General features: G+C 40.4%; 1 protein-coding gene across 3 annotated transcripts in view; it reads left to right on the forward strand.

Moving 5' to 3' along the window:
* CCDC198 (coiled-coil domain containing 198) overlaps nt 1-14132 on the forward strand; it is a 58962-nt gene extending 44830 nt beyond the window's left edge. For 2 of the 3 annotated variants that reach the window (XM_089661138.1, XM_089661136.1), the window contains one exon: nt 2233-3077. In XM_089661138.1, the coding sequence (XP_089517264.1) occupies nt 2233-2480 (248 nt within the window). In that variant the 3' untranslated portion in view covers nt 2481-3077. Of the gene's footprint in view, nt 1-2232; nt 3078-13853 lie in introns of those variants that run through there. The other variant, XM_089661137.1, reaches the window with a different exon arrangement.
* Nucleotides 14133-14958: the final 826 nt, after the last annotated feature.

Raw genomic sequence — 14958 nt, forward strand, 5'->3', positions numbered from 1 at the left:
GATCCTGAATACGGCTGCCAGACTCATTCACCTTTCCAACCGCTCCATCTCCGCCACCCCCCTCTGCCAATCCCTCCACTGGCTTCCGATTGCGCAACGGATCAAATTCAAAATCCTAACACTGACGTACAAAGCCGACCACCATACTGCCCCGAATTACATCACTGACCTAATATCCAAGTACCGCCCAGCATGCACACTCCGCTCCTCACAAGACCTCCTTCTCTCTAGTTCCCTGGTCTCCTCCTCCCATGCCTGCCTCCAGGACTTCTCCAGGGTGTCACCCATCCTCTGGAACTCCCTGCCCCAACCCATCAGATTATCACCTACTCTCCTCTCCCTTAGGCGCACTCTGAAAACCCATCTCTTCAGGGAAGCCTACCCCACCCCCTGCTAACCTGCCGACCTCCTCCACTCTTCCTATCACTCCATCCCCCACAGCTATCTACTCCTGTACCACTATCCCCTCCCTCCTAGATTGTAAGCTCGAAAGAGCAGGGCCCTCGATCCCCTCATGTTTTGCATTGTATTGTTATTGTTCTGTCACATGTTCTGTCCCCCTTTGTAATGTACAGCGCTGAGCGAACCATTGGCGCTTTATAAATACTGTATAATAATAATAATAATTGTCTCAAGGCAGAAGTTACTCAAGTTACTGCACCATACAGGGTCTTGCCGTGTAGTACAGGTGGGTGGAACTTGGTCAGGTTTAATAGCACCATTGCATGGGGCTGTAAGGCACACCTAAATGGTGATACTTTTTTTTTAGCAAGTTCTGGCCCTTGTGTAAAGTGCTTTTTTTCATTTAAACTGCTACTAGAATGTTTTATTGGAGGCAGCACAGAGACTGGTTTATATGCTGAGCTACTTTTTTACTTAGCAAACAAGAGAAAGAAGAGTAGGTTTCATGTTACCTGAACTGTAAAGAGCCTTCTGATTCTTCTAATACATCCCTTCCTTAAACAGTTCTCTTGCTGAAATCAGGCCTATGTCATATGTGATCACGTTTGGAAATGTGTGATTAGTTTTGTTATGAAATCAAAATTCAGATGATATTTTTGTTATTTGGAGATTCGGATGGATCCAAATTTCCAAATTACAAAAGTAACAAATTTCAACGAATATTATAACAAAATAAATTATCTAAATTTGAAAATTAATTCCAATTCAAAAATTAATTTGAATTAAAACTGGAAATGTATTGCAATAAATACAGTAGGGTATCAAAGTGAAATAAGATGATGATTCCTACTTAGGCTGACGAATAGAATAGAATGGAACAGAATAGAAAATAAAAGCATGGAAAATAAGATTAGATTAGAAAATAAAGAACAGAATAATATAAAACAGAAAGTAAAAGAATAGAATAGATTAGAAAATAAAAACAACAGATTACAAAATAAAGGAATAGGATAGAATAGTTTAGAATAGAACAGAATAGAATAAAATAGAATGAATATAGCCATCTTCCAAAATTCAAATTTCAACATTTGAATTTCAAATCGATTTGAAAATAACAAATATACGGAATGAATCCGAATATACAAAATCAATTCCCAAAATAAATCATTGTAACATAACGAACATGACAAAATGAAATTATTAACTTAAAGCACGAATCCGAAATGAAAGACATTTTTCCATTGTGCACATCTCTAATCATGTTGCTGGCACATTGTCACCAGGCTCACTGAGGACAGGAAAGGGCAGGACAGAGAACTGGCTACCTATTTGCCCAGGCCACCCCTTGCTGGTTGGATTGTTCATCACTGACAACTTACATTCTGAGGAGTTTCCATAAGCAATGGAGCAATGCCACACTCAACTATCTGGCAAGGGAGCAACACATGGAAATTGCTTTCTCTACAATTTTCAGTAATTCTGTCACTGGTGAGCTGTCATCTCCAAAAATACGGGCTCCTCTTCCCAAAATATTACTGACTGGTGGCACCACACACAAGATACCAAATTCATCAAAAGAATACCATAGCTTAAAATAAGTGAGAGCTAAGTCATTAGTGTAGGATCTCTGAACCTAGCGTCTAAAGTACTGTAGGTATCCGTATTGAGTGAGCTTGTTTCTTAATGTCTGATTACTAACTGGAATTTATTCCAACTTTAATAAACATGGAACTATTGTTCATATCTACTGTACATTTCATTTTCAGTATAGTTCAGTTGCTACTTCAGAAAGAGGTTGTTGATGTAGTTTTAATATATCTTCCCATTTAGGGAATACCTGGCATTGGACCATGAGGGACGTTGATGGTACACCAGATTGCCATCTGCAGAAGAACAAGCTGAATTTGTGGTTTCAGCTCCATAAACAAGGGATTGAACCTAGTTATGACAGTTCAAGCAGTGATTCCCTGGACAGCTGGATCAGAGAAGATGCACGGAGTTGTCGGAGACCTCCCTTAGTGAGGACACGGACTGAGAAAATCCCTAGGTTTGATGAGTTCTATGATTGTGAATTTTAAGTCTAGTATTAGTTTGATAACTGTCATTTTTTTGACTAAAGGAATTTCTTTCTTGTAATTAATGACAGCTGTTGGGATATAAAGAGTTAAAGCTGAACTCCAGTTATAATCTTAATTGCATACTTACATTGGTCCAGCTTGGAACAATGTACAGCATGTATGTATATCTCATACCTGAGAGACCTCTGCTGAAGTTGATAATCACTGTAGACAAGGCTTGTACAAGGTGAAGATTGTGACATTATAACCCCTCCTCTCCATATTGTCCAATCAGAGAACGCTTTGTATTCATGAATATACTGCAACCCCCCACCCCCTCAATTGCACCATTTTGAACAAAAAACAGTCTGACGTGTTATGGCTACGATTAAAGCGTATTCCTGAAACGTTTAAACCAGGTTTACCTGTACATTCTACTTAATGTAATGAAGTCATTCTTTGGAAGGATGAGTTTCCTGGTCTTTGCTCCTTACTTTCAAGTCTGACGTGTTAGACTGTAAATGTTTTGAATATTTGTAATCAGTAGTTTTATATTCCGATTTTTTGAAATTAAAGCATATATATTAATAATATGAAAATAAATGATAAATTGCTGTTTTTAGTTGTTTTTTTCTGTTTCTTCTAAATATACAGTAAGTAGGTACTAATGCTATAAAATACTTTAAATGACTACTTCTATAAATGAGAATACCACATAAGTATATTTTAGTCACATGGTAGGGACAAGGCAGGGCCGGAAACCCAACGAGGGAATTCTGGCTGTCAATGGATGAAAACTGGTATGTCCGTTTTTTCGCACCATGTTGCATTTAAAGTGGCTGAGGTGTGGTAGGACCCCAGAAACTACCCAAAAATGACTCTATTTAGAAAAATAGATCCCTTGTGGTTTTTGGCAAGAGGTATAACTTGGACTTTGAACTTCAATTTTTCAGAATGCAATTGACAGAACAATTAGGAAAAAAACATAAATACAAAATTTTCAACAAACACAAAGTAAGTGATGGGTTTCATAAACACAGTGATGGTATGGTGAAAAACTGTATCCAACAATACTGTATGTTCAGCTACCTCTCCTGTGCACAAGGATATCATATAAGTGTGCCTTGGGCTACACTGACATCAGCAATTTAGGACGTTGTGAATTGCAGCAGCGGGAATATTCCACAATGCAGCTGGCAGGTAATTGCTGGCTGTGCAGAGAACTGTGGATAGCTGTGGCCTTTAGTGACCTGTCATTATAGTGAACAGGGCCGATGGCCACACCTAGCCACTCACAGCTGCAGCAGGAACCAAAAGAGTGCATTCTGGCTGTCAACGGCTGAAAACCACCATGTCAGTTTTTTGGCACCGTATTGCATTTAGGCTCAGAAGTAGCAAGACCCCATTGTGGCGATGGTTCAGTACCAAAAAATACATCTTTTAGGTTTTTAGTCTACCCTAAAGTAATATATTTTGCTTTTTTCAGGACAAATAGGGCTAACATTTGGTAGCAAATGTGGATACATATAGTTTTATTTTTTTAAAATTTATTGAGAATGAATAGCAAAAGATTAGAAAAATATTAAAATTTTTCTGCAATTTTCCCAAAGCACAGTTTACGTAATTTGCACACGCTCGTTTTTGCCCCAAAAAATAATCAACAAAGTCTGCTAATTAAACTGATATCACATTAGTGCTATTTTTATGTAATGTAGTAGAATGAAGAAAATGTATATATCCCCTTGCTACTAAATCCTAAAACCTAATTATCTACATCAGGGCTTAAAATTTTGAGTCTAGACCTACTAGCCAGGCACAAACCTTACTCTCCACCAGTTGCCCCACCCAACCTTCCCCAGGTCCAACGTTGTAGTTGTGAGGCCCTGATTCTATGTGTAGGAGAAAAAAAAATCAATATTACTCTATGGAGATGGTTCTCCACTCCAAGTCACCTGAAGCTCAAAAAAGTTTTGGAGCTATTTTTGTAGCTCCATTCAGGCAGATTCATGCGTTTTTGGTGCATTTTTATTCCCATAGAAAAGAATAGAAATGAGCGATTGATGCGTTTATACGGGTTTATGCATGAGTTTTGTGTGATTTTCTGCTCAAATGAAAAAATGTAAAATAAAAATAGTAATAGTATATGAATAAATAAATGTATAATAAATACACATATAAATAAAAAATCATGATTAATAAATCATAAATAAATAAAAATTAACCCCTAACCTTAAAAAAACTAAATATAATATTATTATTATTATTATTATTAATAATAATAATAATAATAATAATAATAATAGTAGTAGTACGAATACATAAACACTCAAACAAAAATATACATTATTATTAATAATAATAATAAATTATTGTTATTATTATTTGATTACTTTTTTAGGTTTTGGGGTTAAAGTTATGGGTTAATTATTATTAATATACTAATTTACTATTACAAGTATTTATTTATGATTATTTTTATTTATTTGTGTATTTATTTTACGTGTATTTATTTTTTATTATTATTATTATTATTATTAATAATATATTTTTATGTTCGGGTTTAGATGTTTAGGTTTAGGCATCTATTATTACTATTATTAATAATAATAATAATAATCATCATAATAATAATAATAATTTATTAGATTTTTGAAGGGTTAGGGGTTAATTATTATCTATTTATTTATACCTAGTATTTATTTATGATAATTTGTTTTAGTTGTGTATTTATTTTACATTTATTTATTAATTTTATTATTATTAATATTATTATTATTATTATTACCCTAACAAAAATAAATAAATAAAGAGAAAATAATAAGTAAAATACTATAAATAAAATAATAAATAAATAATAATAAAATAATAAATAAAATACTAATCCCAACCCAATCCTATCCCTAACCTAACCTTAATTAACCCCTTACCCTAACAAAAAACAAAATAATAAAAAATTAATAATAATGATAATAATAATTTAAAAAACTAAAGCTGATGGAAAAACTAAAAAAAAAAAAACCTAGCAACATATGATGTAACAGATGATATTTTCTCTATTGGCTAATTATAAAAACGCCAAAGTTCAAAAACACCTAAAAACGCTGTATGAAAACGCACAAAGACCATGTGCGACAAAAAGTGCCAAAAATGCTGAAAACCGCTACGCTCAGATGTGAATGGAGTCTTAGAGTGTCCAGAGAGGATGACAGTGTAGACACTTGAAGACCAAAGTGGCTAGGTTGGGCAGGACAGGTGAAAAAGAACAGACAAGGGCGCACTCTCATCTTGCATTACCGTGGTAAAACAAATGTTTATTGAAAAAAAGAAGATATATACTCACAAACCAGCGTGATTAAAAGCAGTATATGTGGTCCACAAACACAGTCACAGTACATCTGTGTCTAATGATGCGAATGAACTGACGCGTTTCGGGAGCTAAACCCCCTTCCTCAGAGCTAAAGATGCTCCTACTGGCCACAAGCCTATACAGTATACTGATGGAATATCAGAAGGAGGGTGGATAAAGCCCTCCCACCCAGCTGACAGAAAAAAAAAACATATATATATATATATATATATATATATATATGATTAAAATAATAATAATAATATATAATATATTTATATATCATTCATTAGTGTTCCATCATTCATTAGTGTTCCATTATACACTATGTATTATGCATCTGCAGTTTTATTTATTTATTTATATTTATCAGTTCATTCATTTTCATTTTTAGTTGTATGTTCATTTTTATTTTAATTTTTTTTTAATCATATATATATATATATATATATATATAAATATGAATATATATATATTTTTTTTTTCTATCAGCTGGGTAGGAGGGCTTTTTCCACCCTCCTTCTGATATTCCATCAGTATATAGGCTTGTGGCCAGTAGGAGTATCTTTAGCTCTGAGGAAGGGGGTTTAGCTCCCGAAACGCGTTAGCTCATTCGCATCATTAGACACAGATGTACTGTGACTGTGTTTGTGGACCACATATACTACTTTTAATCACGCTGGTTTGTGAGTATATATCTTCTTTTTTTCAATAAACACGTTTTTTACCACTGTAATGCACGATGAGAGTGCGCCCTTGTCTGTTCTTTTTCACTAGTGCTCAGATTTCCGATCTTAGAAGGGCTGCACCTCTTCGGTTGGCATTTTGGCATCTTCTTGGTTATATGAAGACTGGAGCGCTGGTCACGTTTGTTTATCTTTTAGGGCAGGAGAGGAGTGAGAGTTCATCAAAGAGGTAGTCTAAGGCAGTGATAAGAAATGGGAAAATAATTGTTGGAGAAGTTGAAAGGAGTGGTGTCGTGACCTGGTTCACCTGATAGTGGCGCTAGTGTCCACCAGTGGGTGTCTTCCAGCAATCAGCTCCACCTGGCCACATCTGCTGGGAGGGTACTACTGGGATGACTCCCTGCGTCAGTATTTTGGCTGCCCCTGCCTTGTACCCTGTTTAGCTGTGTAGCTGCCAGAATCAGATCCCTAACTCTTGATCTTAATCTTGTCCTCTGTTCCTCCTTTCTCAGTCTTGTTTCTCCTTCCCATCTGCTCCTCTAGGTTTTCCCTGCTTTGCATATCTCACACTTGTATATATTTGTATATATTTAGTTAGTTGTTAGGTTTCTGTATTTTGGTTGTTTGGTTGTTCAGTTTTGATCTTCATGCATTCTCATGTTTATTCCTGTTGATGTGTGTAAATGAAGCTCACTTTAAATATATAGATATACATAGTCTGGTCCCAGTTTCTGTGTATAGCTATATTTATCTGGTCATCCCTGCTGCTGACCCCTTACCAGGGGCGGACTGACAACTCATGGGGCCCCCGGGCAATAGGGGATCATGGGGCCCCTCTGTCCTTGCCCAAACTCAAAAAAGCCAATGAAAAAGATACCAGGGGCATCTCATGGGGCCCCCTACTGACCCGGGCCCTTGGGAAGTGCCCGAGTTTCCAAATGGTCAGTCCACCCCTGCCCCTTACATAACATTGACACCCACCAGTGACCAGATCAGTTACACCTGGGAGCTGGAAACTATTTGCTTTGAGTCGGGATGCTTCCAGTGCAGGTTTTTTGTTTGTGTGCAAATTTGCAGAAGGAAATGAAGATTTGTGGTGGGACCGCACTGACATGGAACTGTTGGGAAGCATTCTGACAGCACAGGCTTTAGTTGATGAGGGCAGATTCTCACTCAGTGAAGTATAGCCTTTGATCTGGGTCTGTTCTGTTATTTCCGCTCACCTCTCAGGGCCATGATCTTTCCACTCCTTCATTTTCTAGGTTTCAGGCTGGATTTTTGGGATGGCTACTGAAACATTGTACAGGTTCCTTTTCCCTGCAGTATTCAGCCTGTTCACAACAGGTGCTGTTAGATTGTATTACTGCTGTGCGCCCCGAGCAAGTGAAAGGCAAATTGATCCTGGTTCAGCCTCTCCTCCAGGCCTGGTCGGAGATCCTATCCTAAGGGTTAGATGATTCCCAGATCTGCTGCTAAACATCAAGAATGTCTTCCTTTACTTTTAGCAACCGCAGCTGCTAGTGAGTGTTCTTTACCTCCTCTATCAGTAACCACACTATCAGTTCCCCTGCATGTGATCCATTGAAGGCTCCCCCTGCAGTACCGTTACCCATACCAGCTTTGCAGACTTCTATTACCCTTTCCTCTAAGCCTCCCAATACTGTTACCATTGTTCCACCATCAGCAGTACACTCTGGTCAGTGCCATGCAGCTGCTTGCAGGACTCCAGTATCTAAAAAGAAACAGTTTTCTCCTGCCCATTCAATCCTGCCACTATCCACTGCTGCCACAACCGTTATTCAGCCAGTTCCAAATTCCATCCTATCTGCTGATGAAGTCCATTCTTCCTACAGTACATACTGCCTGCTGATGGGGTCCATTCCTCCTACAGTACATGCTGCCTGCTGATGGGGTCCATTCCTTCTATAGTACATGCTATCTGCTGATGAGGTCCATTCCTCCTACAGTACATGCTGCCTGCTGATGGGGTACATTCCTCCTACAGTACATGCTATCTGCTGATGAGGTCCATTCCTACTATAGTACATGCTGCCTGCTGATGGGGTCCATTCCTATGCTCTGGGGAAGGGCAGAGTTCCAAACAAACCTTGTCCTGACACAGATGTTATTTCTGCGATCACTGGTCCATTTGGGGACCTGGGTTGGGTAACCTATGCATTTGGGTAGACCTGAGTGGCAGGTAAAAAGTTGAGCTGTCTCTAGCATCAGAGATGGAGATGGTCCAGCTGTAATGGGACACCCTGGTGTCAGAGTATCTGTATGGGCAAAGGACTCCGGTGTTAACCCTTCAGGTTGCCTTCAGAATCCCAGCATTGGGATTCATGCTGCATTAAAGAATTATAAGCTTTCAGTGTTGGCTCTCCTTACGTATCTGACCAACAGGGATCCCAGCCAGTTTTTGGACCCCGGTGGCGGGGTACTCAGTCAGCCTCTAAACCTCAAAGGTAGGGTACTCGGTCAGCCTCCAGACCCCAGCAGTGGGGTACTCAGTCAGCCTCTAGACCTTGGAGGTGAGGTACTCAGTCAGCCTCCAGACCCCGGCATTGGGGGCATGGTGGAGTGCCTGGAGGCCGCTCCTTAAGGTAAGTGAACTCTCACAACCTGGTTCACCTGCTGGTGGCACTGTGCTTTCCTGGGCGGAAAGCTGCAGTTTTAGTGTCCACCAGTGGGTGTCTTCCAGCAATCAGCTCCACCTGGCCAAATCTGCTGGGAGGGTACATAAGTTCCACTTCTGCTATGACAACTTGCCTCAGTGTTTTGGCTGCTCCTGCCTTGTACCCTGTTTGCCGTGTTGCTGCTAGATTCAGATCATTAACTCTTGATCTTACTCTTGCCCTGTATCCAGTACCTTGATGCCTTGTACCCTGTTCCTCCTTTCTCAGTCTTGTTTCCCCCCTTCACATCTGCTCCTCTAGGTTTTCCCTGCTTTGCATATTTCACACTTGTATATATTTATATATTTAGTTAGTTGTTAGGTTTCTGTATTTTGGTTGTTCAGTTCTGACCTTCATGCATTTTCATGTTTATTACTGTTGGTGTGTGTTTATTGTTCACTGTAAATATATCTCACTTTAAAGAAATAGATATACATGGTCTGGTCCCAGTTTCTGTATGTAGCTACATATATCTGGTCATCTCTGCTGATGACCCCTGACAAGTGCAAAGGTAGAGAAGGCCAAGGGAAGAAGGTCAAGAGTGTGTAGAAGCATGTTTGCATTGTTATAGGCCTAAAGAGGATGTTAGGCTAACAGCAACAGAGGCAGAGGCAGATTCTTGAAGCCAGGTTTCAGTGATAGCAAGTAGGTTAAAATGGTTATAAACATCAGAAATGAAATATATAATGTAATAAGTATATCCCTCTGTAGTGTGTGCTTGTCTCAATTAGTTGAGTTAAGTGTCATCTCTCTCTGCTGCTTTGTTCCTCTGCTATCAGCATATATCACTTCTAAAATGTTTTCCTGACACCAAGAGAAAAATAGTGATAGGGAAGGGCGCAGCCTGAGATTGACAGCCTCAGCTTTGTTCCTGTGTGAAGTGTGAAGGGCACCCCCCCCTTCACTCTTCCCTCCAATCAACTCTCAGAGCTCTCTTCACTGAGCTCTGCAGAATGTAATTTCAGTTCTCTGTCCCCTTTCTTTCTGACAGCTCAGACAAGCGTTATAAATTCTGGACTTTGAACAGACATAGAGAAGAGAAGACTGCAGATAAACAGGTACAGCTTATGCAGATTTCATCTCTGTGTATCACCTGAGGCCAGTCACTTCACTGGGCATATGTAAGGGTTTACAACCACTTTAACCACATGCCGCCCAGCCACTGTAGAAATACGTTGGCAGGGCAGCACGGCTGGGCAAAACCACGTTTTAAAACGTGTGTTTGCAAAACAGGTAGGGGGCGCACTCGAGGCGCGCCACCGCCCTACCTGTCCTGCCGATCACGGCCGCGGATGTCAGTTGCCAGGTCACAGCCGGTCGTTACCGGCTGTGTCCCGCCGATTAGCGGCAATCACTGACAGAGAGCAGGGCTGCAGTAGCTCTGCTCTCTGTCAGTTCCCTGTCAGCTCCTGACATGCTGAGCAGGAGAGAAGAGTTTATCTCTCCCGATCAGATGTCCCCCCCCCCCCCGCAATACACCCCCCCGCCCCCTAGTAAAACAATCCCCCTCACACAGTTAACCCTTTCAGTAAATAAAAAAGTTAACATCTTCCTCCCCAGTGCCATTAGTACAGTGTCAGTGTTTTTTTTTTGCACTGATCACTGTATTGGTGTCACTGGGGATGTCAGTGACCCCAAGTCAGTTCCCCCCAGTGTCAGAATGTCCACCGCAGTCCCGCCATAAGTCGCTGATCACCGCCATAAGTCGCTGATCACCGTCATAAGTCGCTGATCACCGCCATAAGTCGCTGATCACCGTCATAAGTCGCTGATCGCCGCCATTTTAGTATAAAAAAAATTAAAAATCCCAGTATCTCTACCGCCATTTGTAAACGCTATAACTTTCACGTAAACCAATTCATTTACACGTATTGGGTTTTTTTTTTTTTAGCAAAGACATGTCGCAGAATACATTTTGGCTGAAATTTATGACTAAATTTGATTTTAACATTTTTTTTACTGTACATGTTTTATAGCAAAAAGTCCAAAATATTGTTTTTTTTTCTCAAAATTGTCAGCCTTTTTTTTTTTTATAGCGCAAAAAATAAAAACCGCACAGGCGATCAAATACCACCGAAAGAAAGCTCTATTTGTGTGAAAAAAAGGACATAAATTTCATTTATGTACCATATTGCATGACCGCACAATTGTCCGTTAAACTAGTGCAGCGCTGTATAGCAAAAAAATGGCATAAATTGCAGTATCTATACCATAGTTTGTAGACGCTATAACTTTCACACAAAGCAATCAATATACACTTATTGGGATTTTTTTTTACCAAAAACATGGAGCAGAATACATTTTGGCCTAAATTTATAACCAACTTTGAGTTTACTATATATTTTTTATAGCTGAAAGTAAAAAATATTGTTTTTCTTCAAAATGTTTTGTCTTTTTTTGTTTATAGCGTGAAAAATAAAAAGCGCACAGGTGATCAATTACCACCGAAAGAAAGCTCTATTTGTGTGAAAAAAAGGACATAAATTTCGTTTAGGTGCAGCATTGCATGACCGCGCAATTATCAGTTGAATTAGTGCAGTGCTGAGTAGCAAAAAGAGGCCTGGTCATTAAGGGGGGGTAAATCCTCAGGAGGGCAACTGGTTACAGGAGTTGGTTATTAAAAGGTTATGGGCAGAGGTGAGTTTGTTACAGACAGAGCCGACCTTCCAAAGGGCACAGGAAAAGGAGAGAAGAGGTATAGAAACTAAATTGTGTGGATTGTGGCTGCTGTCAGAGGATGGGGGGTTCTGGGTGTGTTGGTCAAAGTTAAGTCATAGAGGCCTGGGAATTGGGTATATATTACCAGACATTAAGAGAAGCAGAAGGGTAAGGGAGGTAATACACTAATTGTGTGGTTTATTTGAAGGGACATGCGCCAGTGTCCTGGAGGCTTTCTTAGCATGTGGGTTCAGAATTAGCAGAGGCTGATGAGTACAGAAATAAGGAGAGGACAGGAGTCAGGGTCAATGATAGAAGCTGGGCTGCCTTAGATGAAGTGCAATACTTTATCCAAGATGAAAGTGGCCAGTGTCACTCCTGCACTTGCTACCCCTGCCTGAGCTTCTCCATAAAGTCAATCTAAATTTTTTACTGAGATGGGTGGGGGTAGTACTTGTCAATTAACCAATTAGGATTTCATAAGGGACACATGGCTAGCAGACTTCTCACACCAAAGCCAGACTACAAGAGAGCAGGAGGGCAGAGTTGTAAAGATTAATGCACGCCATAAATGGGTCGAAAATCGGCCGATTTTTCGGTCGAAAATAAAATCGGCCGATTTTCGGATCGTTAGCGGGCTAAATGTTCGGCTGTTTTTCGGTATTTTGGCAGATTTTTTTTATCGGTAAAGTTGGAAAAAAATCGGCCGATTTTGCCGATTGGCTGATTTTCGCGGCAATGATGGGCAAATCAGCCGATCTTTTACCGATAAAAAAATCTGTGCATGAGCAGTGACCTGCAAGAGGAAGACAAAAAGAAGAGGAAAAAAGAAGAGGATGAAGAAGAGGAAGAAGGAGGAAGAAGAAAAAGAAGGAAGACGAAGAAGGATGAAGAAGAGGATGAGGAAGAAGAGGATGAAGAAGAGGATGAAGGAGAAGAGGAAGAGGAAGAAGAAGAAGAGGATGAAGAAGAAGAAGAGGATGAAGGAGAAGAGGAAGAAGAGGATGAAGAAGAAGAGGATGAAGAAGAAGAGGATGAAGAAGAAGAGGATGGAGAAGATGAAGAAGAGGAAGAAGAAGAAGAGGATGAAGCAGAAGAGGAATTCCAGTCCGGCAAAAAGTGTCCCTGCAGAGAGCTCCGCTATTTCTTTGACAGTTCCTTGACATTTATAGTGGTTGCAACAATGTATCTATTTGTATCCATTTAGGATACAGATGTTTTTATTTGGAAACAAATAGATACATTGTTGCAACCATCTGTATCCTAAATGGATACAAATAGATACATTGTTGCAACCACTATAAATGTCAAGGAACTGTCAAAGAAATAGCGGAGCTCTCTGCAGGGACACTTTTTGCCGGCTGTAGACGGGATGAAAATCGGCTGATTTTTTTTACTGTTGCTGGTAACATCGCCCGCTTGAACGACCGATTTTTCATTTTTTTAAAAGAAAAATGGGCCGATTTTCGACCCGTCTATGGCCTGCATTAGATCAGCTCATAAATTAGGTGAGACAATAATAAAGCACAATAATATGGACATGGTTATAGATGAGTCTAAGTGAGGTGGATGCTGAAAGCACCATAGGTGAAAGAAGAGATATTCAGATGATGCATCTTGGATAAAGATCTTGGATAAAGATTAATACTTTATCCAAGATGACTTTATAAAGGATTAATACTTTATCCAAGATGACAGTTTTCAGTGACACCCCTACCTGTGCTACCCCTACCATTTACTTGGCTATCCAGGGCTTAGGTGGGGGGGAGGGGGTGGCGACTATATCCTCTGCTCCTGCCAAAACTGGAAGGTTAATCTTGATGACCATTTAACAGGTTCATCGGTACAGCAAATAATCTCTTTCCAGTGAACCCACATTCTCTAAGAGATTGGACTTTCAGAATTAATTCACTAAGCCTTGATAACTGAATGTAAAAAAAAATAAATTATTATTTAAATCAATACTAAATGGTGTATTTTATAATTTGCTGAGAGTTCACTTTTCACTGGAATGTTCTTCTTGTCCCAGGTGATGTTCCCTACAGAAAGTCAGCTGAGATCAATAGCTGCCAACCTATTTCCAGAGTAAATGACATCCATCCTCAATAAAAATAGGAGTTGGCCTTCATGTATTCATGGCTCCACCACTGTAGTCCTCTGATGTAATCAACCAGAGGTGTAGGTAATTATAATCGCTGCCTCATGCTGTCGTACTCCACCCAGAGGAAGCTGACGGGTCAAGAATCATGGGTCATGTATGCAGGGCTACTGTTAGAAACCACAGGGCCCCATACAGCCACCCCCCCCCCCCCAAAAAAAGCACAGTTTACTATGTTTCAGTTCTGAATGAACACAGTGAGTGATCAGTGTCTATCACTCATTGTGTTCATTCAGGAAAGGAAGAGGCTGGTAAATGTGACATACAGTGTTTACCAGACCCTTCCCCCACTCTCCATCCTGAAGAATTGTATTGTGTGCTTGCAGCTGCCGATGGGAAGGAGAGGAGGGAAGCCAGCAGCACTGCAGGGGCGCTGGAAATGTATGGTGGGAGGGTGGTGGGGCAATTACTGAAACCAATCCCCTGTATGGCTCCCTCTGCAGCAGCTGAATCCCAGTTGGAGGGAGAGGAGAAGAAGCCAGCTTTCAGTTGCTGCAGAGAGAGCCGTACAGGGGATCAGTTCCAGTAATTGTCCCCCTGCCATGTCCATCACCCTCTCTGCCCACATCCAATTCACCCAGCTGTATGGGGTGCCCTGCTGGCATGGGCCCTGTACAGGAGGACTGGTGGTACCCTCTTATCTAGAGATGAGCGAATCGAAGTATCCGAAGTGGAATTCGAGTCGAATATCGGAAAAATTTCGATTCGTGCCGAATCCGAAAAATAGCCTAATTCGGACGCGCGAATCGAAATTTTTCAGAAAATGGCGGCTGACATGTGCGGCGACGGAGCGGGGATGTCTGGGAAGGCGCGCAGACAAGGCGCGCTGACCCATAATGCATTCCTCAACTACATGTGATCGCATCAGCCAATCAGCAGCCAGCCAGCCAGCACTGTGTAATGGTCGAGCTATAAATAGCGGCCATTTTGGAATTCTTCATTTGCCTGCAGTTATTGAACAGAGGCAGACCGCTCT

The sequence above is a fragment of the Staurois parvus genome, unplaced genomic scaffold (genome assembly GCF_062004578.1).
Source record: "Staurois parvus isolate SC_StPar_1 unplaced genomic scaffold, SC_StPar_1.0 ptg001316l, whole genome shotgun sequence".
Lineage (NCBI taxonomy): Eukaryota > Metazoa > Chordata > Amphibia > Anura > Ranidae > Staurois > Staurois parvus.